Genomic DNA, 23,122 nt, shown 5'->3' with positions numbered 1-23,122 from the left:
CTCGGGGGACGCGCCCGGGCGGGGGCGACGGGCGGCTCCGGAGCTCGGGGACGCGCCGGGACCGGCCGGGAGCCGAGGCGGTGGCTCCGCTTAGTGGCACCGGGGAGAAAGGCAGAGGGGCCTGGGGCTGCCACCGCCGCCCCTGTCCCCGCCGCCACCCCCGGCCCTCGCAGGGGCTCCCCTCGGGGCGGGGGTCTCCTCCTGGGGACCCCCGCCAGGGGCCTGTGGTCCCGACCCCGCTGTCCTCGTCCTCGCCGGACAAACCCACGGGGGATGCTCAGTTCAGCTCCGCTCCAGCCCCAGCACCCACCCAGCCGGCACCCGGCACCCACCAGCACCGACCCCCCCCAGGCAGCCGGGCAGGGGTCCCTGCTCCGGGGGGGCTGGGGCCAGGCCCCAACGCTGCCACACGTGCCGGAGCCTTCACGTGCCACGAGCCGGATTCGGTCTCAGCTTCGAAAACAACAGCGCAGAAATCCCCCGCGGCGGGTGCCAGGTCCGGCAGCTGGGACAGGCTGTTTCCTCCCTCCCGCCCTGTTTGTGCCGGGAACTCTTGACCCTTTTTATAAGCTAAATATTGTGGAATACTGCGGAAATCCCCCCCTGCTCCCCGTGGGCTGCCCCTTCCTGCCCCACCGCCGCCCCAAAGCTGGACATAAAAGCGAGCCCCATCCCCGGTCCCGCAGAGCCCACGCACCCCCCCACCGCAGCCATGGGGCCGAGTCCCGCTCCCATCCTCATCCTCGCTCTGCTGCTGCTGGGGGCTGCGGTGAACGGTGAGTGCACCCACCCCCCTGCACCCGGGACGGGGCCAGGCTGGGGCAGCAACATCCTCAGCTCTGGGGGCTCCCGCTCAGCCCCCCCATTCCTGCCTCTGTCTGCAGCCAGGCGCTGCCGTGGCCCATGGGGAGGGGTCCAGGGACTCCAGAGGGGACCACCGGGGTGACCTGCCCCACACCCTGTGGGCGATGCCCCGGTAACGCGGCCTCTCTCCCGCCTGCCACAGGGCAGCCCCGGGGACGGATCCTGGGGGGCTACGAGGCCAAGCCCCACCTGAGGCCGTACATGGCCTCGCTGCAGCTGGACGGGCAGCACGTCTGCGGGGGCTTCCTCATCGCCGAGCAGTGGGTGCTGAGCGCCGCGCACTGCACCGAGGAGACGTGAGTGCCGGGGGGGGGGGGGGGGTGTCAGCACAGCGGCTGCTCTGTGCAGGGGGGTGGCTGCTGGCCTCAGGCCCAATCCTGCTCCTGCCTGGGGTGAGGGTTGGGCAAGGGGCTGCAGGACCCCCGGGAGCTCCCAGCACCCCATGGGGGGAGCTCTGGCACCCCACAGCACCCCTTTTCCATGGCCGGGTGCAGTGACACCCCCAGCTGCGTGTGCTCCCCACGCGCTGCCTCTCTTCCAGGGACGGGAGAGTCTTCCAGGTCCTCCTGGGCGCCCACTCGCTCAGGGAGCCGGAGCCCCACAAACGCCTGTACCGGGTGCGCGCCCAGATCCCCCACCCCGGCAGCAACATCCACAACAACAAGGACGATCTCCTCCTCCTCCAGGTGGGTTTGGGGCTGCCGAGACCCCCGGCTGGGACCCTCCTCCCCACGACCCGCCAGGCACAGCCCCGCTCCTGCCAATCCCTCTGTTCCTTGGGACCCCGCGGGGTCACCGGCTGCAGGGGGAGGAAACCATCGAGGCCACCCTGGGACTGCTTGGGGCCCCCCCGTCCCTCCCTCCCCATCCCACAGGACCGTCCCTACTCCCCCCCACCCCAAAGACCTTTGGACTGAGGCCAAATGTCTTCCCCGTGGTCCTCGCGGTTCCAGGCTCCGGCTGCGTCCTGGGGGCTGCGGGGGGGAGGCAAAGCCGAGGCTGGGGCAGTCCTGGCATCGCGGTTGGGCTCCCCGTGCCCCGGGGCTGTAGCCACTCCCCGCTGAGCCGGGTCCCCTCTTGCTTCGTGGCAGCTGGAGGAGAAAGCGGAGCTGAACACGCACGTGCGGGTGCTGCCGTGGCAGCGGGAGGACAGGGACGTGGCGGCCGACACGGTGTGCGAGGTGGCGGGTTGGGGCACCATCAGCCACAGCGGCCGCCGGCCGGACAAGCTCTACCAGGTGGAGCGGCCGGTGATCAGCCGCGACGTCTGCAACCACCGCACCCGCCATGACGGCACCATCACCGAGAAGATGATGTGCACCGACTCCCGCAAGAAGGACACCTGCAAGGTACCGCTCACCCCGGCCTCCTCCCCCTTCCCGGACATGGACCCACAGGCTGGGGCTGGGAACCCCCCCGGGGGTCTGGAGTGGGGTGTGGGGGGGAGGTGAGGGTGTGGGAAACGCGGGCTGAGAGCACCCAGGGGATGAAGCTGTGCCCCCGCCGAGCCTTGGGTCAGGCGGGGACCCCCGGCTCCAGGGTCGGGGTGGGAGAGGGGCTGGGATGTGGCACCCTGGGGGTGCTGATGAGCCTCGGTCCCACAGGGAGACTCCGGCGGCCCCCTGGTCTGCAGTGGGGTGGCTGAGGGGGTGGTCACGGCCGGCTCCCGCGTCTGCGGCAACTACAAGAAACCGGCCATCTACACCCGCATCGCCCCGTACGCGGCCTGGATCGACAGTGTCATGGCCTCCACCGCTGGGGAGGGGGATGCTCGCTGAGCCGGCCCCAGAGACCCGGCCCCCCACCCCAGCTCGCTGCTGCCAGCACAGCCAGAGCACCCACGGCCAGAGCACCCACGGCCAGAGCACCCGCGCTGCCGCTCGGAGAACGCTGCCCTGCCGAGCACCAGGGGCTCCCACCGCCGCCCCGACCTGCTCCCGCAGCGTCCCCCCCCGCCAGGGGAAGGGGCTGGGCCAGGGCACCGGCGACAAACCAGGAGAAGGGGGTCCCCAGACCCTCACCCACAAAGCCCAGGGCCCAGCTGGGGGAGGGGGGGGGTGGGTCGGAGCCCCCCAGGCTGGCGCAAGCCGCAGGCTTTGCTGAACGCGCCCGCAACGCTGCCCGCGACCCGCTGCAATAAAGCGATGACAATTCCTGCAGAGCTGCCAGGGCCGTGGGGGGGGTCTGCAGGGGAGCCCCCTGCCCAGGGGCGCGGGCAGCACTGGGAGGAGCTGGACACGAGGTGGGGAGCCCCGTCCCCTCCTTTGCCCTGGCCTGTGCTGAGACCCCCCCAAACTCACGACCCCAGCTCTGCCCTGGAGAGGGCTCTCCCCAAGGGGCCTGTGGACTCCGCTGATCCCCCAGTGCCCCTCCCGGCCCCACTCCCACCCCCCAGCCGAGCACCCCCAGCCCCTCACCCCGGCCGCGGGGGGAGCAGGGGACGAGATAAGGGCCGAAGCTGGGACCTCCCGCAGGGTCATTGTGGGACTGTTTGTTAAAGCAGAATCTGCAAATTGCTGATGAGGTGGAGGGGGGGCACCAGTTCCCATGGGGGGGGGGGCAACGAGGCTGGGCAGGACCCACACTGGGACCCCCCATCCCTGGAAGGGCCAAGGGCGCTGGGACAGGGGTCACCCGCGCTCGGCTCTTGGCCTGAGCTTGTTTCCAAGAGGGGTGGGGGCGAGGCAGAGCCCCCCCCCGCGGCCACAGCAGGACCCCGCTCCTGGGCCTGTGCCCCCCATGGGGCAGAGGAGCCCCTCGCCCTCCTGCAGACGGGCCCCCCCCCAGGGCGAAGGCACGGAGCGGGGCAGGGAATGGCGAGACCCTTCCAGCCCCCGCGGGGTGGGGGGAGCAGGAGCGGTGGCCCCACAGCCGCAGGAGGGGCGGGCAGGGGCCCTTCTGGCAGGGACGGGGGAGGAGGAAGCGGCGCTGGACTCCAGACCCCCCCTCCCGTCCCTCGGCAGCGCTGGGGGCTGCACCGGGGGGCGGGAGGGGACAGGGGGAGCGAGCGCCCCAGCACCCTCCCGCCGCGCGGCCGGTCTGTCCCACAGCACCGATCGAGCACTAAATAACCCCAAACCCGTCCTCCGAGCAAGAGGAGACGAACAGGGCCCGGGTTGGTTACAGTTTTCCTTACAGGGGAAAAGAGCCTTAACAAGAAGTTGTAGTTTCCTAATTAGCCATTTGATTTTCCTTAATTACCAGAATAGCGAGGCAGAGACCAGCTCCATACAGCAAAGCACCCAGCAGAGCTGAGACACAAGCTCTTGGCCACCAGCTCCATTTGTCACTAATAAATGAAAACGCAGCTCCCGCGGGAACACGGGAACGGGCCCGTTCCCTGTCTGGCCGGGCAGGACTTGGGCCAAACCCCAGCTCCGCTCCCAGCACCTCCACGGCGCTTTGGCACGGCAACGGCCCCGGGCAGGCGCTGTCCGACCCAAGGCAGCCCGAGGACCGCGGAGGTTCTGAAAACAAACACAACATTCTGTACAAAATTAAGGGAACTTTTATTTACAAAAGAGCTGCTGGTTCAGCGAGAGCCAGAGGGGTTTGCTCCAGGCAGCAGCTCTGGCGTTCCTGCTCCTCTGCAGGGGGGAGAAACTGCCCCGTGAAACCACAGCTGGGGCCGAGGGCGAAGCCTCACGTCTGCTCAAAGGCTGGAGAAGCGCAGGGGGACGGGAGCGAGCGGCCCGGGCTGCGCTTCCCAAGGGATGAGCATGAGGTCCTGCGACCCGCTGCCCTGCCCCAGCGCTGACGCCGGGGCCCAGCCGCGCTGGCTGCTCAGCCCAGACCCTCCCGGGCCTGACGGGGCGGCCTCTGCCCCCCCCCAGCCCTGCCCGGCAGCAGGGGACGCGCCCCCTCCCCTCGCTTTTAGGGCAGAAAGCTCAAAGCAGGAGAAGCAGCAGCGCGGTGACCCGCTGCTCGGCCCCGGCGCCCCTGTGCCCGCCGGGGGGGAGCTCAGGAGTAGCTGAGGGGCATCCTCCTCCAGAGCCCCCCACACAAGCAGTTCTTGATCCAGCGCTGCTCCCACTGCTTCACCGCCGTCACTTTGTTGGGCGATTTCAGCATCGTGACGCAGCCACACCTGGCAAGAAGAGAGGGTGCAGGCGGGGCCAGGAGACCCAGAGCCCCGGAAAAAAGCCCCCAGCGCTGGGGGGTCCGTATGGATCACGAGGGAACAGGGAGTCTGGGGAGGAAACTGGCTTCTGTCCTCCACAGGTGATGTTTGTGAGCACTAAAAACCAGCTGAAACCACGCGAGCAATTAACGGAGGAGAGGAGACCCTGAACAGCGGCTCAGAACAGCCCCCAGCTGCTGTCGATACACAAACCAGCAGCCAGTCATCTTGGAGAAGGATCTGCTACAGAGACTTTCTATTAAAACCAGTAACTAAAGCTAATTCAACCACATGATTAGATGGATGCTTGCTCCCTGCACCATGATTTTGAAGTCCAGGCTCTTCTGGAGGGTGGGTGAAGAGGACAGCACAAAAAAGGGCTTAAACTGCCAACCCAGTTTGAAAGACGACCCAAGAACGGTGGTTCTCTCTCACCAGCCCCTCTCCAACAACACAGGTGGTTTTATATAAAGACCAGACCTGCAGAACAAGCTGGGGATGGCTCTTCACTAATAAAGGCTCCTACAGGCCAAATTCCGGCCTCCCTTTACCTGGGCAGCCCGACCGCTATCGGATTTCCCTGTCAAAGCAACATTTTATTTATTCCACGACACACGCTTCCGCCCCTGGATGAAACGGGCAGTGACGAGCATAGTCAGTTCTCAGAGCTGGGGTTACTTTGCACTGGACAAAGTAATAACAAAGTGGTAATATTTTAACCTAAGAGCCGTGCTGCAGCGATACAGCAGCGGCTGCCTCGAGCCAGCGACGCTGCTCCTCAAGGAGCATTTTAAGGATCTGGGACTTCCAGGTCAGAAATGCCTGAACACAACCACAGCTGCTGTCCCCCCGCCAAGGGGCGGCGCCGCACACCCACAGCCTTGTCAGAGGAGCAGCGCTTCCTCCTGCAGACACAGCGGATGGCAAATGGCACCAGGAGGGCAGGGGGACGGTAAACAGAGAGCGACGGAGGTTCGGAGTCTGCCGAGAGCTGCTCCTCCGCACCGAAGGGGCTCCGCTCGCGCCGCTCACCTGGTGCAGGACTTGCACTCCTCCGTTGGGTACGCTCCTAAGTGAAGGCGTCTCAGGTGATCAATTTTGGGCTGTCCAGGCGCCCTGGGTCGGCAGAAAAATGGGAACTTTTCTAGGATATCACTTTCTAAAAGCTGTTTCCAGGAGACTGAGCTGCATTTCAGTGGCCAGCATGACCCAGGCTTCGACTACCCAGTGCGCCGAGTGCCGCGGGACCCCAGGCCACGCTGACACGACTCTCATCACAAAGTAGCACTTTTCCCCCTCCCTTCGCCATCTCTTTTCAACACTTTGAACTCCCAGCCCCCCACGAGCTAACAAATGAATTCAGGCAGAGAGGACAAACTGCTCTTGGGTCCCAGCAGCAAGTGGACGAGCCAAAAGACTCAGGTGACCCAAACCCAGCAACTCCTCAGAGCTGCAGAGCCCAAAGCCTCCCGCCAGCCTCACCTCACCTTGCCTCCTCTCCCCTCCTCTCTCCCCTCTTCACCTCCTCGTTTCAGGGCTCTGTACCTGACAAAGGCATCAAACTGGGAGGAGAGGGTGTGACCGACGAGCCCAGGAGCCTTCCCAAACTGCAGCCGGACCAGCTGTTTGTTCTGCAGTTTGCTGATAATGCCGTCGTTGATGGGCAGCCAGTCGATATTGGGAATGAGCAGCTGGCTGGGCAGGAGGCAGCACTCGTCTATCAGGGTGTCATCGGGCTCCGTTATGTGATTTTCCTCACGACCTGCATGGAAAACGAAGCAAGGAGAGAGAAGCAGCGTGATCCTCACATTTCTCATTTAGAGATCAGAACCGCCTGCCGTTTCCTCCTCCATCCGCCAACACAGCGCAGGAAACAATAAACCTGGCAGCTGTGCTCGCCCTCTGCAAACACCACAGACCCGCTCAAAGTCACTCCCCGCAATTACTCCTTTCACACGCGATCCACGTGAAGGAAGGATTCCTTTGTTCAGGGGAACCGGCACTTACAGCACAGCCAGAGCTTCGTCAGGAGCCTGAAGAGGAGGGACATGCTGTCCTGGGTGTCGGAGGTCGCGGTGTAGACGGGGAGGCAGCTCGGCTTCAGCAGCCCCCAGATGCGGATCACCACCATCAGCTCGCGGAACATGCCCAGGGCCGCCCCGTCGCGCAGGAAGCTGTGGCCTGGCCGCACCGGGGACCCCTGCGAGGGAGAGCCCGCTGCCGCCGAGCACCCGCTGCCGCTGAGCACCCGCCGCCCCGCTCTCGCACCCTGCGCTCCCAGCACTGCCCGGCCCGCGGCGCCGTGCCGAGGCTCCTCGGAGAGCCGAGCAAGCCGTGTGACCACCAACGCCCAGACGGGCACAGAAAGGAGCATTTCGCATTTCTGCTGTTTCTGACACTTCTCCCACGTCCCACGTGTTCGATGGGAGCACCGGGCTCGCGGGTGACCTGGCTAAAGCCACCCGAGCCCTGCACACGGGTGGTTTTTGCTCCTCTCGGCCCGCTGGCAGCACCCGCGCTCTCACCTGGTTAGGGAGGCTGGCCAGCAGGTAGAGCACAAAATCTCCCACCCACTGGATGAGCTGCTGCAGGGACTGCAACGTGGTCATCTCCAGGACAAACTCTTCTGTCTTCAGATTAATCATCACCTTGTCAATGTCTGAAACGGAAGCAAGACATCTCCAGGCTCAGGAAGATGCATCCAACCTTCACCCCCTCTCCCTGCAGTGTGAGGAGGGGTCACCCTCCTCCTCCTCCAACCCAGGGAGGTGCTATGAGAAGCCACACTTTGGATCGACCCTAAAAGGGGAAGGATCTGGTCCGAAACACTCGGAAGGCAGCGCCAGACGCTACGAGCGATTCCTACCTATATCCGTGATCTTGGAGCAGATCTCGGTGAGCCGGTCCCCGGGGCTCTTGTCCGGGGTGTTCAGGAAGTGGGGCCGCAGCAGCGATTTCAAGGTGCAGCTGATGGCGATCAGGAACAGCTTCGCGTGGTAGTCGCAGACGCGGGCGATGGTGCTGGAGGAGAGCTTGCAGAGAGACGCCTTCATGGCAACGATGCGCGTGGAGAGGACCTGAGTGACAGAGAGACGCCGGGAAGAATACAGAAGCAAAGGCAGAATTAGAATAAGCTCATTAAAGCAGCTGCTTTATTCTCTCCAGTTCTGCCACGAGAACGACAGGAACAGCGAATGCTGCTCCGTGCGCGTACAAGCGCTGTGGTTCCCAGAGCCGCTGCCACAAACAGGCGGTACCACCTCACCAGAAGCTTCCAACAGACCCGTTAACGTCAGCGAAGGCGAACGCCGCTTTAACGGGGGCTCCTCACCCCTCGAGCGCAGCGCTGGGGGCCGGCGCAGCCGGGCAGAGCCGCCCGTCTCCAAGGGCCACCCCCACGCCCAGGCAGCGAGAGCCGCGGAACCGACCTGCTGCAGGGCCGCGTTCTGGCGCATGTACTCCTCGTGCAGCTTCTCCACCAGGTTCTGGACCATGTTGGGCTGGACGTGGAGCAGGATGTCCCACCAGTCGTAGCCGGTCACCATGCAATACTCCAGCAGGAACAGCAAGTGGCGCAGGGACATGTTCATGTCCAGCACGTGGCCCATGGAGGGGGAGATGCGAAGCATGCTCAGCTGAGGGGAGGGTAGAAAGGGAAATCCGTGGATTGCAAACACTCCGCAAAGGGGCAACGCAACCCAGGGCCAACCACGGCTCGTCCCCGACCCAAGGATACAATCCCTGCAGTAACGGGACACGTCCCGTCTCGTTTAACATGGATCACACAGCCAGAAGGAACGTTCCCGGCGCTCTCCCGAGCGACCCACTGCCTCTCAGAGCAAGGGAGGGGCTGGATGAGAGGGCGGCACACGCGCTCCCCGCAGCAAAGGCCAGTACCTTCCCGTGATTATCAACGCCAGCCAAGGCCAGAGACGTCCAGGAGAGCTGCATGGCTTTGAAGTGGACCAGGGGCCCAGCAGTTCGCTGCCTTTTGATCGTCTGCTCGTCCACCGGGCGCTGGGAGGAGGAGCCGTAGAAGACGGCCATCATTTGCAAGGACAGGCGGTGAACGATGTGGACGCTGCCGTCGTGAAAAGCCAAAGCCAGACCTGGGGAGAGACGACAACTGAGGCCGTGCAAGAGCCTCCCCCAGGTACAGCCAAAGAAGCTGCTGCTGCTGGAAGCCCACGGGGCAGCAGACGGCCCCCGAGAGGCTGCGGGCTCAGAGGCACGTTCGTATCTTGAGGCCACATCGGCCTTTCTCAGAGATGTGCCTCTTCCCATGGAAATGACGTGGGACGGTTTGGAAGGTGCCACGTCTTTGAAAGTTTTCCTATCAGTGTTTCACACGGGTCGCTCTGAATTCTTACTTCAGCAACAGTTCAGAAGATGAAGAAGGTAAAGTTTTAGGCAGAAGCTTTAGGAGAAAGACAACAAAAACTCCTTACCCAATCCGGGGAAGAATTTGGTGTCATTCGCCACCTTCAGATCAGTGTTGGTCAGGGAGATTGGCAGCTTTGGCAGAGCCACAGCCGAAACCCGATCCAGGTCATTGGTGGCAGAAAGAATCCGCCATTTCAGTATCATGGGTGGCTTGTCTCCAACTTTGAAACATAAGTAAATAAGTGAGACATCTCTCCCCAAAGAGATCAGAAAATACCCCCCCAGTTTCTGCCCACGCTCCCCAGCTAAGTGGGATTACAGATCAAGCGCTGTTTGTTCACTCTGCCAGACCAGTAGATTTCCCTCTTATTTCCCTGTTTTTTTTCTGAACTGCACAAACAACAACTTGTTTTGCTAAATCTCTTTTGATGGAAGGCTCTGCTGGTGGTGATTAAAAAAAATCCTTACGCACAATAATCCTTCATATCTCACTGGAACAAACTGCATAATTTGATTTTGTTATATCTGAAATCAGGTGGAAAAACCACGCAGACCGGATAGCTCCACTAAACTGGCTTTGCTGCACCATCTTTTTCCTTTGGAAGGCTCGCTCGGTTCTCAGCAGGAAGCACAACACAGAAAATGTCTTTTATCGAGTGAGAGTAACAATCAAGCCACTTCCTGGAAACCAGCAATTTGTTGCCTAAGATGCAAACAGATGGAACAGAGCATGTGACTGAGAACACCTGAAAAATAAATACAGGATTCTGGATAATCCCACAGATGTGATAATGGATTTGAGAACCTGTCTTGCATTTTCACTGAGACCACGCTCCTGTTTCCAGAGTATCCAGTGTGGAAACTCACCCACAGGAGAGATTTGCTGGAAGATATTATTGACTGGCAAGCCCTCCTTCCGCAGAGACCAGCACTCCACGATGCTGCTGTTTTGGTTGGAGGCACAAAGCAACACCTGCAAAACAGAAACCCCCACTGCAACCACAGGCACAAACCTCCCAGCAGGGATGGACACTGTCTCATTTTCCAGCCCTCCCGCCCCTCCACTTCGAGGCTCCTTCTCCCAGGCAGTTTATACTCCAGGAGGGAAAAGCAGAGGATCCCATCAGCAGGCGGTGATGGCGAAGGCCCTGGTTCAGCCGGGAGGAGAGAGGCAGAGCTCTGCCAAGCGTTCTCACAGCCTGGGCCTCTCCACATCACAAGTGATCTCGCCTCTCGCACGCTGAGCCCCGCTGCTGCTCACACACACACAGGCTAAACACAAAGCAGCGGGCGGGACCTGAAGGGCCTTTGAAGGCAGAGCAGGCGCCAGCTCTCCACCAGGCTCTGTCCTAACCAGAGGAGAGAGAGAGGTCGGGCTCTGCTGAATCACTTCTCTTTCCAGAGCCGTATTATCAGTCCCCTGGCAAACAGAGTTAAGCTACTAAATTGAGTCACGCAGCTTGAGAGCTCGAAGCGTTCCGGAGAGCGGCTGCTTTGAAGCCGAGACCCAAAGATGAAAGATTTCACGGCCCAGAAGCTCCCGGGCAGCCCGGCAGAGCTCCCCTGACACTAGGGCCAGACCCAGAGCATAAACAAAGCGAAGCATCACCAGGCTAACGAAGGACGGGGCTTTTCAGGCTGTTCTCCCAGGAACTGGAGGGCCCAGCCGTTACACCCCCAGCCCTTTTAAGTGCAGCCGCCCCCACAGCGAGGCTGAACTATCAGCACTTCCAGGAACAGCAGCTAGAAACAAAGGGCACTGCGGGCCACGACCATTCACCTCTAGAACCATGCGGGGAAGCCAAAGGTGGAGCCAACAGGTATTTCCTCACTATTCACTTAACTCCCAGTTGCTTTAACACAGATGCTCACCTGCTCCGACATGTCCCGAGCAAGGAATTTGAGGTGAGTGATTGCTGGGTATTTGTCCTTGCGGGCAGGGTCGGTGGTGCAGCGCATGAAGAGGGAAGGCAGGATTTCGGTATCTATTTTGCACTTCTCATTCACCACGCTGACGCAGACTTTGTAGAACTGGACGGGGGAGGTGCTGCTGCCATCTGAGGTGGCCACCACGATGTTCCCCCCGCCAGTGAAGGCGACGTCGGCCAAGGCAACGCGACAGCGGAGGCGGCACAGGCTCTCCGTGGACGTCAGCACCTGCCCGTTGGGCTTGAGGAGAGAGACCGTCACCAGTCCGCTGATGGTCACAGCGATCCAGCCCTCCATGGGCTTCCCACCGAACAGCGTCAGCGACGGCGAGAACTTCACCCTGGAAAACTTCTCACCGAAGTTCGACGCTCCAGACTGCGAAGGAAGATCAACACCACAAAGACGCTCGCGCTCGATATCCGCAACGCGACCGTGGACCCCCCACCTGTGGGGACTGAACCTGGAAGACCAACCCCCCCTCTCCCTTTCTGGGGCCAAATCCAGCTCCGACACCAACCCGCTGCACGACCCTTTACGTCCCCGCCCTCGGGTTCTGCAGTGCTGAAGAGGGAAAGGCTTCTCTCTGTGGGACACCCTAAGAGTTAATGTTTAGAAAAACCCAAGTAGGTAACTTCTACTTGGCAGACTTGCTCTTTTTGACAGAATTTGACACGTTTCTAAACAAGCAGCTTATCTCCATACACATATGGCTCCTGTCCCCAAATCCCCGAATCAAACCTCAGGACCCTGAAAGCGTTTCTTCTGAATTACTACTGGTAGGCAAAGAAATGCTTTTATCTCCATTTTACAGCCAAGAGAATTGAAGCACCAGACTAAGAAAGACATATTTAAAGCGCTGAGAGAAACAAGGGACATCCAACCCCCGCTGACGTTCAGCAGGAACTAGGAATCTGACTTTTTGACTGGAAAAATTCCCCTGCTCGGCTCGCCCAAGGCCACGGAGGAAACCCAGAGCAGAGGAACACGACAGGGGTTTCCCAAGCCCGCGGCTACCGACCCGAGCCAGCCCTCGTGCCCGGACGCCTGCAGCGCTGGGACAAACCTTTTCCACGTGCAGCGCCAGCTTCACGCCGTTGTGCAGCCAGGACAGGGCCACGACCGGGTCCCCCTCCACCATACTGCCCACCGTGTTCTCCCAGCTGTTGGCCAAGTGGTCGGTCATGCTCCAGCACTTGATGTGCCCGTCCGCGTCTGCCGAGAGCAGCCTGGAGCCTACGACAACGGCACCTCGTAAAAACCAGGGGGTACAGCTCAAAAACCAACCAAGAAACCAAAGCACCCCTGCGTGGCTGGCACGGAGGCAGCCGATTCACGGACGCGCTCCCTCCCCACGAGGAACCGCGTACCGTCGTTTCAGGAACACGCCCGTCAACGGCGGGACGCGGGGCAACGAGAAGGGGCCCAAGCTCACCTGACTGATCCCACTCCAGGCAAGTGATGACTTCAGCATGGCCAGAGTTAACGGAGTAGACGTCCCACGGGTGCTCGGTGTCAATGATATGGACCATATGGGTGAGATCTGCGCGGAAGCAGAAGGGAATCACTGTCCCTCGTTCCCAGCTCCCCAGCTGGCATTTCTAAACCCACAGAGCCTCAGCTCATGCAGGGGAAGACATAAAATATTTTCCATCAAGCAGTTTTGGGAAGGGTAACAGCTGTGCGTGGCGACTCCAGCGAGGTACCAGACGCCAACGCAGAGCTTGGCTTGGTTTGGCAGAGTGAGAACCGCTGCCCAGCGAACAAAACTCATTAAATCTAAGGAATGGAAGGAAGAGCACAAGTTTCCTGTGTTGATTAGTGCAGGTGAGAGATTTGAGGGTGCAAGCGGAGCACAGGCCACCTGCCCCCGCAGCTCCTGATGGCAGGACCTGCCTAAAGGCCGTGTGAGGTTCCAGAGGCGTTCCCCGACCTCCCACAAGCGCGCTGTACCTTTTTCCTCCTCATTTTTGAGGTCCGTGGTGAAAGCGATGAGGTTCCGGCAGGACCACGCGCACACCAAGGGGATGGAAGGGCAGTGGTTGCTTTTCGGCTTTTTCTCCCACTCGCAGACATACGCCAAGTCCATCGCGCCGCCGGCCCCGGGGCCCCGCAGAGAGGGAAGCGGCGCTCGCTCCTCCCTGGAAGCAGGAAACCGCCGGTTGCGGAAGGTGCCGCCGCAGGCAGAGGCCCGGTTCCACCGGGTCCGCACCGAGACCGGCCCAGGCCCCGCCGCGCCTCAACCCCCGGCACCGGGGCGGGAAAAGGGCATCAGCGCCCGCTCCCGAGGCGCAGCCGGGGGCCCCGGGGGTCGGTGGGGGTGTGTGGGTGTGCGGAGGGGGGCGCGCAGCCCCCCAGGCCGCGGGTGGGGACAAGCCCCGGAGCCCCTCACGGCGGGGGGCAGCCGGGACTGCCGCAGGGCTGAGGCGAGGGGAGGCTGCCCGCCGGGGTACCGGCCCCTCGGCGGGTGGCGGAGGGTACGGGCCCCTCACAGGAGGCGAGGGGGGGTGGGGTGGGGGGGGTGTCACACCGGGGCGGGAGCGGCCGCACTCACCGGGCCCCGCCGCGCGCGAGGACCCCGCCCCGCCCCGCGCGCGCTCAGGCACCGCCGCGGACAGCCCGGGCCGGAGGCCCCTCAGCGCCGGGAGGGGGAGGAAGCGCCAATCAGCGGCTGTAATTTGCATGGACGCGTCCCCAGAACCCCCCGGGGCAGAAACAGCAATGTAACCTTCGGGTTTGGGCGATTTTTGTGAAGTCGAAGCAGATGAGTGTTTAGGGAGGGTGTAGAAAAATCCGGGAGAGGACGTAGGGCACTTATACGCGCACAACGGCGCTCACCCTGTTCTGAATGGGTCTAAATCCTGGAACCTTAAATACCGCCGCGGGCACGGGACGGTTCGTGCTCGCTTCGGCAGCACATATACTAAAATTGGAACGATACAGAGAAGATTAGCATGGCCCCTGCGCAAGGATGACACGCAAATTCGTGAAGCGTTCCATATTTTTGCATCCGGCCCACACCCACCTTTTGCGGGCGGTACCAGAATCTCCCCCCGCGACCCCCGCCCGGCCCCCCCGTGCCCCCCCCCCCGCACAGACACAGCCGCAGCCTGGGAGCACCGTGGTTTATTGTTCCTGGAGCCACACAAGCGAACGAGGCGGGGACAGCCCCGGTGCGTGGGGACAGCCTGGGGGGCCCCTCGGTGCAGAGCCCGCAGCCCCCAGCAGGCACCCGGGGACAGGGGGGTGCTGCCGCAACGGGCACAGACAGGGGCCGGGGAGGGTCCCTGCGCAGCCCCGGCAGCGTCACCCCCAGGGCTCCTCAGTGGCGGACGGACCCTGCGAGCAGCCCTGGGCACGTGTCAGGGACACAAGGGACAAGGGGAGACCCACAACCTGCCCCCCCTGCCCCCAGCAGGAGCGCAGGACACACACACACATCAATATATACACACGCAATAAAAAACAGCCTATATTACACTTAAAAACAGCCCGGCGCCCCATGGTGCAGCGGGCCCGCGAGGCAGGGAACAGGGCGCTGCCGACACCAGCGGGGCTGGGGGCTCCTCAGCCGAGGGGGCGCAGGGGCTGAGCACCCCCCACTGTGAAACGCCCCGCGCGGGGCGCAGGGCCGGGGGTGCTGGGCAAAGCGCCGCCCCCGAGGCTCTTCCGCTCGCTCAGCGTTTGCTCAGCAGCCGCGAGGAGCTGTTTCACCACAGAAAAATCTGGGCCAAAATCACCCCAGGAGCGTCAGCGCCAGAGGTGGGTTTGGCTCAGCACGATTATTTTTTAAAAGCACCTGGGCTATAAATAGAAACACAAAAGAGTTCCGGGGAGAGCAGCTCCGGCCGGGAAGCAGCACTGCACCCCGGGAACGGGGCGAGCAGGGCCGAGCGGCCTCACGCCCGGGGGGATCCGGCAGCCCCCAGCGCGGCACCATCGAACCTCTGCGCCTGGAGGAGGGGAGGGACGAGCCCCTCGAGGACGGCACCGGGCCGGGGGAGCTGCTCTGCGCCGCACCCCGCTCGGGCGAGGGGGGCAGCGGGCCGGGGGAGGCCGGGAGCAGAGGGCGAAGCCTTCGGCGCACCAAGCGAGGGGCAGGGCGGCCCCCGGGGGCATCAGCTCCTCTGCCCCAGGTAGTCTGAGAGCAGGAGCTCGGGGGGCAGGAAGACACGGTGTTTGTTGCTCACTTTCATCTGCCGTTTCCCTTCGATGTCCGAACCTGGGGGCGAGAGGGACAGTTAGCACGCCCCTGTTCCCCCCCCGGGGGTCCCAAACACGGCGTTCCCAGCCCAGCCACCTCCCCAACTCCCCACATCTCGTAGCGAGCACAGACTCCCCCCGCTCTGCAGAGAAGGCGACTGTCCCCCCCATCCCCAGCCGCCTCCGTGCGTCCCCGCCGGCACCACGGGCTCCACATCATTAGTGCGCTCACGCTGTTTTCCACAAGCAGCTGCTCATGAAACGCTCAGCAGTGGAGACTCCACAGGGACCGAGCCCGGTGCCTCCTCCCCTGCCTTGGCAACAAGACCTCCCGGGGAGGCCACGGGCAGGGCGCAGGCATGGTTATCTGTGAGCCGCAGCGCGAGGTGGGGAGAGAGGAGGGAGGGAGGGAGGAAGAGGCTGAGCTGGAGAGGAGAGATAGTGATGAAGAGAAGGAAAAAACAAAAAACAACCCCCCAAACAAACAAGCAAACAGGAGGCTCTTACTGGCAGAGATGAGGTCCATGTACTGGCAGAGCGCGTGGAGCAGGAGTCGCTCGAAGCTGGGGGAGACGGGGGACGGGTTAGAGCCGACGCGTCTCAGACCTGCGTCCCCTGGGCGCTGCCCTGCCCTCGTCCCTCCCGCGCACCCGCGGGTCAGCCACAAAGTGTCACAAGCCCCCGTGCGGGGACCCCCCGGCGCATCCCTCACTTGCGGGCTCCGCAGGGGCCAGACCGGTCGAATGTCCCAGGCCCGAGCCTGGCCGACGGGAGGGCGGGGGGCTCCTCTGCCCCCAGAGCCCCCCTGCAGCCTGGAGCGGTGACAGCCCGCAGAGCCTGAGGCGGGGAAATACCTGTTGTCCATCAGCGCTGTGTAGACGGAGTGAGGGGTGACAGAGAAGAAGGCCAGCAGCTCCTCCTCCAGGCCCTCCAGCGTGCCCTGCCAGGGGAAGGGGGTGTCAGCAGGCGGGGAGCGGCGGCCAGACCCTGCTCGGACCCCGCGGAGCAGGCGAGCGAGGAGCCAGCGCTCGCCGCGTGTGCCCCAACGTGGGCACAGCCCCCTGCCCCACACAGCCCCGCGCCGCCTTTCCCCTTCGAGGAGCTGCTGCCCCAGCCGGGGCCAGGCAGAGCCGCGGGCTCTTTGGGAACGCAACCGCCTTCCTCCGCCGCCTCTGCACGGCCCCTGCGCGACGGGGCCTCCGACTCCCGAGTAGTTGCCACCAGCGGCTCCCAGGCAAGTCACCTGGATGCCAGATGGCAGGAAGGCACAAGGAAAGGAGACATCTCCCCTCTCCAGCCCCCGAGGCGGGGAAGAATCCGGCCCCTGCCCGCTCGGTGCTCTGCGAGCCAAAGCATCGTCCCCCGCGCTCAGAGCGGCGGCCGCCAGGGCAGCCTCGTGCTTGGCATCTCCCTTTCTCACGACAGTTAAAGACCAGCTCGACGCAGCTCCCCGGAGCACCCCGACCCCAGAGACAAACAGCAGAAGCAAGTCTCACTTGAGAACAAATTGAGCAGAAGCCAGCGGGCAGGAGGAGCTGAGGCTGCTTTTAGAGACTCTAATTAGAGCAAGGAAAACAAACAGAGCAGGAAAACAGCCCCATTGACAAGAGGGAGCAGGGAGCCAGGCACCCCCGGGGCGCAAGGGGCCACGCGTGGCGGCTCGGCTCCCCCAGCCAGGCGGCACGAGGCCTCGCTTGCCTCTCCTCTCAGGCTTAACTGTCTGCTCAGCAGTTTATGCAGTTTTACCCCTTCCAAAACGCATCTGAGTTTGTCCAAACAGCCTTGTGTGGACCACTCTGAAGACCCCAAAGGCTCTACTGCTGCCCCTGTGGGTGAACACGCTGGGCTTCGCCCGTCACCTGCTGCTCATCGAGCGGAGACTGGGAAACAACCACACAAAAATGTCCTGTAACTACCAGAAAAATCTGAACTGAGCCAGGAAAACGCTTCTGCACAGGGAGCTGAATGTCTGTTTGCAATCAGCCACCGCTGCAGAGGTCATACGAGAACCGCAGCACGTTCCCCAGGAGCTCATCAGAAATTCAGCCCTTGGCCGGCTCAGCACCCCCGCGCTGGGTCAGGGGACGCGGCCCCGTTCGGAGCAGCCCGTGGGGCACCGGCAGCCGCAGCCCTGCCCGCCCCAGCCCCGCGGCCCCCGGCTCACCATGGGGATCCTGCCCCGCTTCAGGGTGGAGCGCAGGCGGCGGCTGATGCGCTGGAAGCACTCCTCGGGCGTGTAGGCAGCGTGCTCTGGAGCTGGCGGAGAGAGGACAGGCGGGACTTGGACACGGCTCATCCCCCGCGCCCGCGGGACGGCTCCGGCCGCAGCCGCACGGCATCGCCTCTGGGAAGGGGCCCAACGCCCCCCCCTCACCCTGGAGCACCCCAGCCGGCCCCCTCCTTCGATCCTGGATCTGTGCAGTCACCCATTGACCAGCAACACCCCTCCCAGCCCAGGAGCGTTTGGAGGGTGCTGAGGTTCGGGGGGCAGCCGCTGTGCCCGTCGCCCCAGCCCCTCCCGCGTCCATGGGGGGTCTGCTGGGCATAAACCCCCCAGCTCTGCCCCGCTGCGGCGCCCGAGGGGGCGGCTCAGCCATGCCCTGGCCCCGCAGCGAGCGGATGTTGCAGGGAGCAGGATGCAGCCCTCGGGGAAGAGAGCCCTTCCCAGAACATGTGCAAGGGAGGAAAGGGAGAGGCCCTCCCCACCCAGCGCCCCCTCCCAGCACCTTTCCACTTGTCTTCGTTCTTTGCGGGCAGCTTCCTCTTGTGCTTCTTCCTGGCCTCCTCCTCCAGGTAGAGCAGGACTCGCTCTTGCTCTTCTCCCGACCGGTTCATGAAGTCGTTCCAGATCTGACAACAGAAGCCACCAGCCCCCACTGCAGAGGCCTCCAGGGAGCACCCGGCGGTGCAGGGGCACCCCGTGAGCCTCCTCCTCACCCACCCGTGCCCAGGGACGGCCCAGGCAGAGCAGGGACGGCAGCTCGGAGAAGGGAAGGGACGGGGCTGGGCAGAGCCGAGGCAGCCAGGAGCCGCAGCCATGACGACCCTTCTCCCAGCCTCTCCAGCTCCTGATTGTCCACTATAGCTTGTACCAACTAATTTGGGAGGAGATGCAGATTTAACACTCGGAGCCAACACACAAAGGTGGTTTTTTAACGGTTACTGGGAGTCCAAGCGCTGACACTACAGCCCATCCGTGCAATCCAGCCTCAAACCCAGGTCTACATCGGGCTCCCTAAGCCTGGCTTGAGCGAGAGAAGAGCTCTGCAGAGCCAAGAGCGCACGCACGGCGCGGGCAGGTCGCTCTGCAGCCAGAGCCCTGAGCATCACGCTGGGGAGAAGCCGAGTTTCAAAACGCCCGGTTACAGAGCCAGCACCGCAACACCGGCGTGAGGCAAGAGGCGTTTGGCAAGGGGCCTGTCCGGGGGGAAGCGCTGCAGCTCACCCGGCGTCCAGCGCCCCGTGGGTGCAACGCTGGGGCACGCGCAGGGCTCCGGGCGCTGCCAGGGGCGGCAGCAGCCCCGCTGAGCAAGACCTGGGTCTCACACTGTGCAGACCCTCCGTCTGCCCGGAGATCCCCTGCCCCACAGGCTGCAGGACCAGGGGCCCCGGGAGCTGAGCTCCCCCTGTGGGCACCGGGCGCGCAGATACCAGCCCGAGGCCAACACGGGGCAGGAGCTGCAGCTCAGGCCGGGGAGGCAGAGGGCTCCCGGGCTCAGAGGAACGAGGTACGGACAGCACGTGCTGCCAGAACTGCGGGTGCCGTGCCAGGGCCCCCCCGTGAGCCCCGGGCAGGCGGGCGGCTGCGCCTACCTCCACGTAGGTCTCGTTGTTACAGGCCTCGGCGAAGATGCTCGGGGTGGCGGAGTGGGCGAGCTCTCCCTCGTCGCTCCCGCACTCGTCGCGCTCCAGAAGCGTCATCAGGTAGCGAGCTGGGGGGAAGAGCAAAGGCCCTGAGAGGGGAGGCAGAGCCTCCGGAGAGGCCCTGCGCCCCCAGCTCCCCCCGCAGCACAGGGTTTAGGGGCAGCAGCTGCCTGAGCTGGGAAGGAGACCCAGCGTGGGGAGAGCCGGCGCTCGGAGCCCGCCCCGGGCCCTTACTGTTCTCCAGCCGCTGGAGGCTCTTGCGGCCCTTGGCGCGGGGGATGAGGTCGGAGTTGCGGATGGCCTTGTTGATGTAATACTGCTTGCGCTTGGAGGGGGAGAACCTCTTGGACGGGGAGTCCTCCAGCGGGGGCAGGCAGTCCTCGATCCTCCTGCAGGGACCCAGGGCAGAGGGGACTGAGCCCAGCAGAGACCCCCAGGACGGCTCGAGCAGCACGGGGACAGGGAGCTGCTCGGGGAGAGCCCGCGGCGGGGACGGGAGGCAGAGCACCGTCAGCAATCAGGGTCAGTGCAACGGGCGCCGCAGGCTCCTCCGCGGGGCCCTGCGCCCTCTGTCACGCTGACAGCCCCACGGCGCGCTGCCGAGCCACGGCTTGCTCCAAGGGCTCCGGCTAAGGCAGCCGGACGTTCTGGGTAATTAACTCCACCAGCACGCAAGGCAAAACGAAGGGATTAATTTGTGTGGAAGCAGAGGCTGGGGAGGGACCTGGATGGGCCCCACGCAGCCAGACACCCGCTGCACCCCATGTTTTCCATCACCCATCCGGAGCGTGCTGAACCACCGGCGCCGTCGGGCCACGCGGCCTCTGCGGCCATCGGCAACGGGCCCCCCGCCGGCCAGCGACAGCTGCCATGACCCCGCCCTGGCCACGGAATTACGGGCTGGGCCAGCTCTTCCCTCCAGACCATTACGCTGCTGCGGCTGTTCCCCACCACCCCCCAGTGCCGGCCGCTCCCCTGCCCCAGCAAGGGCTGATTTCGCTGGTTCTCCGTCCTCTGGGGACACGGCGGCGGGACAGACACCGGCCACCCCGGAGCGGGCAGCGAGCTGGAGCCTTCGCTGCCGTAAAGCTACAGCCCCCGGGAGGAAGACGGCGCCGCTCCCGGGTACACCCAAAGGTGTTTGGCTTTTGACGGTCAGGGCATTAGACATGGGTACAGTTTAGGAACAACCATAAAACTTAGATGATTTCACGAGAAAGTTAAACCAAGGGATGAGCAAGAAGCTCACTGGGCATTTAACACAACCGCTCTGGTTTCAAAGTTCACTAAAACTCTGCCAAAGACAGGAAGTTTCACTATCTTCTCGCTTGTTCTTTGCCCACTCGCGTCGCAGCTTCCCCTCCGGTTTGTGCGGGTTTCCTTCAGTGCAGCAGAAGGTGGTCGAGAAAACCAACCGCACCAAAACAAACCACCCCCACGCGCCGGCACGGGCAGGGCTGGGAGGGGAGCGGCGAGGCTGCCACGGCTGCCTGCTGCCGCACCGCGGGCTCGGCCCTTCCACGGGGCCCTGCCCCAGCCATGCATGGCTGTCCCTGCCGTGTCCCTGCCGTGTCCCCGCCGTTCCAGCACCTGGGGCTCAGGGGGGACCCAGCACCGCAATCAGGCGCCGGCACAACCGTCCTCAGCAGCCAGGGCAGAGCGCGTTGTGCCGCCCGATTACGGCCCGCCAGCCCGGGAAGGCAGCCAGCTGCTTACCCACACCAAAGCCTTGATTTTTTTTTTTTCCCTTCCCCTGGATGGGGTCAGTGACGGGGCCTCTGCTGCTGAGGGGGGCAGGGAACAATCTGTCCCCCTTCCAGCTGGAGAGAAAGCAGTGGCAGGGGTGGCCTTGGAAGAAATAAAAGGGATGCACGTCGTATCCCGGCAATGACTAACAGGCGGGTGGGGAGCTGTAACCCAAGCTGCAAACAGAGAATGACCAGGGCTCGCAGATCAAGTTTTGATACAAAGGTGGTTAAAAAAAATAAATAAATAGAGGGAGTCACCTTACTGCCGGCCCCAGTTTGGAGGTTTGAGTACAAGACGGAGCTTGCAGCTCGAGCCTGGCACTACCAGGGGCTGCACCACAGAAAAAGCCCTTCAGAGAGGAGCCCGAGGCAACTCGCAGTGAATATTTACCCTGTTCTTAGGGACAGGGGAGCCCTAACTCTGGGCAGTGGGACAACAAGAAGGGCTCATCCTCCAGCCTCCGCCGGAGGGGGGAAAGAAGACGTTAAAAATAGCCGTGCAAGTGTCACCAGGGCGGGAGCACCCCTAGAGCTGCCGGGACCCCCCGGCCCAGCCCTCCCCTGCCCCGCACCCAGGCGCAGCCCCAGCTCCTCGGCAGCAGCGGGGTGGCTGAGCCGCACGCGCCTCCCGCTCCCCGAGGCCTCCGGGGCCATTTGTGGCGGTGCCGAGGTTGCCCGACGCGTGCTGGCGGGCTGGCACCCCGCCTCGGCCGCTTGGCACGGCCGCCTCCGCCCGCCGGCGCTCGGCAGGGCCGCGGGGCTCGTTCCCGAGCCGGGAGGCTCCCAGGGGACGGTGACCTTAAGGCCTGTGCCAGCAGAGCCGGGCTGCGCCGGGCGCCCGGCCAGGAGCCAGCAGCCGCTCTCGGACGAGCTCCACGTTCAGTCCCTTATCGGTAACCTCAGCCCGGGGATCCCACAGCCCGGCCGCCGCCGAGCTCCTTCCCGGGGAACCGGGGCAAACACCGACCCCGCGGAGAGGAGCTCGGCAGCTCCGGGGCCGCCGCAGGGAGAGTTCAGCGGCTTCTCCTCTCCAGGCAAGAAACAAGAAGCTCCTTGTTCCCCACCGGGAGATTTTCACCCGGTTCCTGTCGATCATTCCACGAGCTGGACCCGGCCCCGACGCTCCCCCCGCTGCCAGGCGGGGCTGCGGCGCCCGGGGAGGGAAAATCCGGCGGGGTAGCCCCGTCCCGGGGCCTCCGTCACCCGGCGCAGAGGCCGAGTGACCCCGGGCCCGCCGAGGGACCCGGGCCCGGCTGCCCCACGGCACATCGCCTCCCACCCCCGGTGTCCCCGGGGAGTCCCGTGACCTCCCGCGGGGCAAACGCTAATCAGCCCCTTATCCTCATCGCGGCCTCCTGCCCCTGACACCTCCGCCCCCGGCTCCAGGCGCGTTCCTGGGGAAAAAGCTCTCCCGGCGGCCGCGGGGGGAACCGGCAGGGGCTGGAGCGGAGCAGGGACGGAGCCGCGGCCGCGCTGACAGCCCGGAGAGCGGAGGCCGCAGCCGGGCCCGCGGCAGCCCCTCGCGGGCGGGCCCCAGCCGCCCCCGGCGCGCCCGGCCCCGGACTCACGGGTAGGGCTCCTCCGGGCCCGCGCCGCCCCGCAGCACCACCATGGCCCGCTCGGCCCGGCACAGGCGGCCCCGGGACCGCCGCGGCCCCGCGCCTCCCGCAGGAAGTGGCGTCGGAGGGGCGGGGCCGCAGGGAGCCACGCCCCGGGGCGTCGCCAGGCGCGGTCACGGTGGGGGGGGTGCGGGGAGAGCCCGTAGCACCGGGGCTCGGCGGCTGCCGGGGCTGTGGCCCCTTTAAATCCCCCCCCGCGCCGCTCCCGCTGTCACGGGGCTCTTAAAGGGGCCGCGCTCCGCACGGCTGCGTGTCCCCGCCCGGCCGCGGGGCGGCGCTGCGGCTGCGCTCCCGGCCGGCCCCGCGGCCCCGCGCGCGCTGCATTTGCATGCGGCGGCGGCAACGGGCCAATGGGGAGGCGGGGCGGGGCGGGCGCGGAGGACCAATGGCGGCGC

At 64.3% G+C, this 23,122-nt stretch overlaps 3 protein-coding genes and 1 non-coding gene across 5 annotated transcripts; 2 read left to right on the top strand and 2 right to left on the bottom strand.

Moving 5' to 3' along the window:
* The first annotated feature begins 619 nt into the window (after positions 1-619).
* Positions 620-3,023, top strand: CFD (complement factor D). The gene is made up of 5 exons (XM_074851889.1): positions 620-776; positions 1,007-1,160; positions 1,406-1,550; positions 1,956-2,213; positions 2,469-3,023. The coding sequence occupies exons 1-5, from the start codon at positions 713-715 to the stop codon at positions 2,640-2,642; spliced, it is 795 nt and encodes a 264-aa protein (XP_074707990.1). The 5' UTR covers positions 620-712; the 3' UTR covers positions 2,643-3,023.
* A 1,326-nt stretch (positions 3,024-4,349) lies between these two features.
* Positions 4,350-14,327, bottom strand: MED16 (mediator complex subunit 16). 2 transcript variants are annotated; one of them, XM_074851888.1, is made up of 15 exons: positions 14,132-14,327; positions 13,247-13,434; positions 12,729-12,836; positions 12,360-12,529; positions 11,240-11,671; positions 10,235-10,340; positions 9,433-9,588; positions 8,882-9,093; positions 8,413-8,619; positions 7,851-8,061; positions 7,510-7,643; positions 6,992-7,184; positions 6,530-6,746; positions 6,017-6,100; positions 4,350-4,951 (listed from the first exon to the last, which is right to left on the bottom strand). In XM_074851888.1, exons 2-15 carry the CDS (start codon positions 13,380-13,382, stop codon positions 4,825-4,827), a joined length of 2,493 nt encoding a protein of 830 aa, XP_074707989.1. In that variant the 5' UTR covers positions 13,383-13,434; positions 14,132-14,327; the 3' UTR covers positions 4,350-4,824. The 2 variants fall into 2 exon arrangements, with proteins under 2 accessions (XP_074707989.1, XP_074707988.1); XM_074851887.1 differs by lacking the exon at positions 14,132-14,327 and adding an exon at positions 13,848-13,920.
* LOC141935609 (U6 spliceosomal RNA) lies at positions 14,193-14,299 on the top strand. The gene has a single exon (XR_012626593.1). It is a non-coding gene; the product is annotated as a U6 spliceosomal RNA (small nuclear RNA).
* A 76-nt stretch (positions 14,328-14,403) lies between the features above and the next one.
* On the bottom strand, positions 14,404-22,796 carry R3HDM4 (R3H domain containing 4). Its single transcript, XM_074851890.1, has 8 exons — positions 22,677-22,796; positions 19,595-19,749; positions 19,310-19,428; positions 18,223-18,346; positions 17,661-17,752; positions 16,351-16,436; positions 16,004-16,059; positions 14,404-15,515 (listed from the first exon to the last, which is right to left on the bottom strand). Exons 1-8 carry the CDS (start codon positions 22,718-22,720, stop codon positions 15,412-15,414), a joined length of 780 nt encoding a protein of 259 aa, XP_074707991.1. The 5' UTR covers positions 22,721-22,796; the 3' UTR covers positions 14,404-15,411.
* Positions 22,797-23,122: the final 326 nt, after the last annotated feature.

Source organism: Strix uralensis, chromosome 27 (genome assembly GCF_047716275.1).
Source record: "Strix uralensis isolate ZFMK-TIS-50842 chromosome 27, bStrUra1, whole genome shotgun sequence".
Lineage (NCBI taxonomy): Eukaryota > Metazoa > Chordata > Aves > Strigiformes > Strigidae > Strix > Strix uralensis.
Note: the sequence above shows the minus strand (reverse complement) of the source record. Positions and strands in the feature narration are given on the sequence as shown.

Coding starts and splice junctions, on each gene's coding strand:
- CFD (XM_074851889.1), top strand. CDS start 713: ATGGGGCCGAGTCCCGCTCCCATCCTCATCCTCGCTCTGCTGCTGCTG. Junction 777..1,006: donor GCTGGGGGCTGCGGTGAACG/GTGAGTGCACCC, acceptor CGCCTGCCACAG/GGCAGCCCCGGGGACGGATC. Junction 1,161..1,405: donor GCGCACTGCACCGAGGAGAC/GTGAGTGCCGGG, acceptor CCTCTCTTCCAG/GGACGGGAGAGTCTTCCAGG.
- MED16 (XM_074851888.1), bottom strand. CDS start 13,382: ATGGACTTGGCGTATGTCTGCGAGTGGGAGAAAAAGCCGAAAAGCAAC. Junction 7,644..7,850: donor CTCCAAGATCACGGATATAG/GTAGGAATCGCT, acceptor CTTCCGTTTCAG/ACATTGACAAGGTGATGATT. Junction 7,185..7,509: donor TGGCCAGCCTCCCTAACCAG/GTGAGAGCGCGG, acceptor TCTCCCTCGCAG/GGGTCCCCGGTGCGGCCAGG.
- R3HDM4 (XM_074851890.1), bottom strand. CDS start 22,720: ATGGTGGTGCTGCGGGGCGGCGCGGGCCCGGAGGAGCCCTACCC. Junction 19,429..19,594: donor CCTCCAGCGGCTGGAGAACA/GTAAGGGCCCGG, acceptor TCTTCCCCCCAG/CTCGCTACCTGATGACGCTT. Junction 17,753..18,222: donor GAACGAAGACAAGTGGAAAG/GTGCTGGGAGGG, acceptor TCTCTCCGCCAG/CTCCAGAGCACGCTGCCTAC.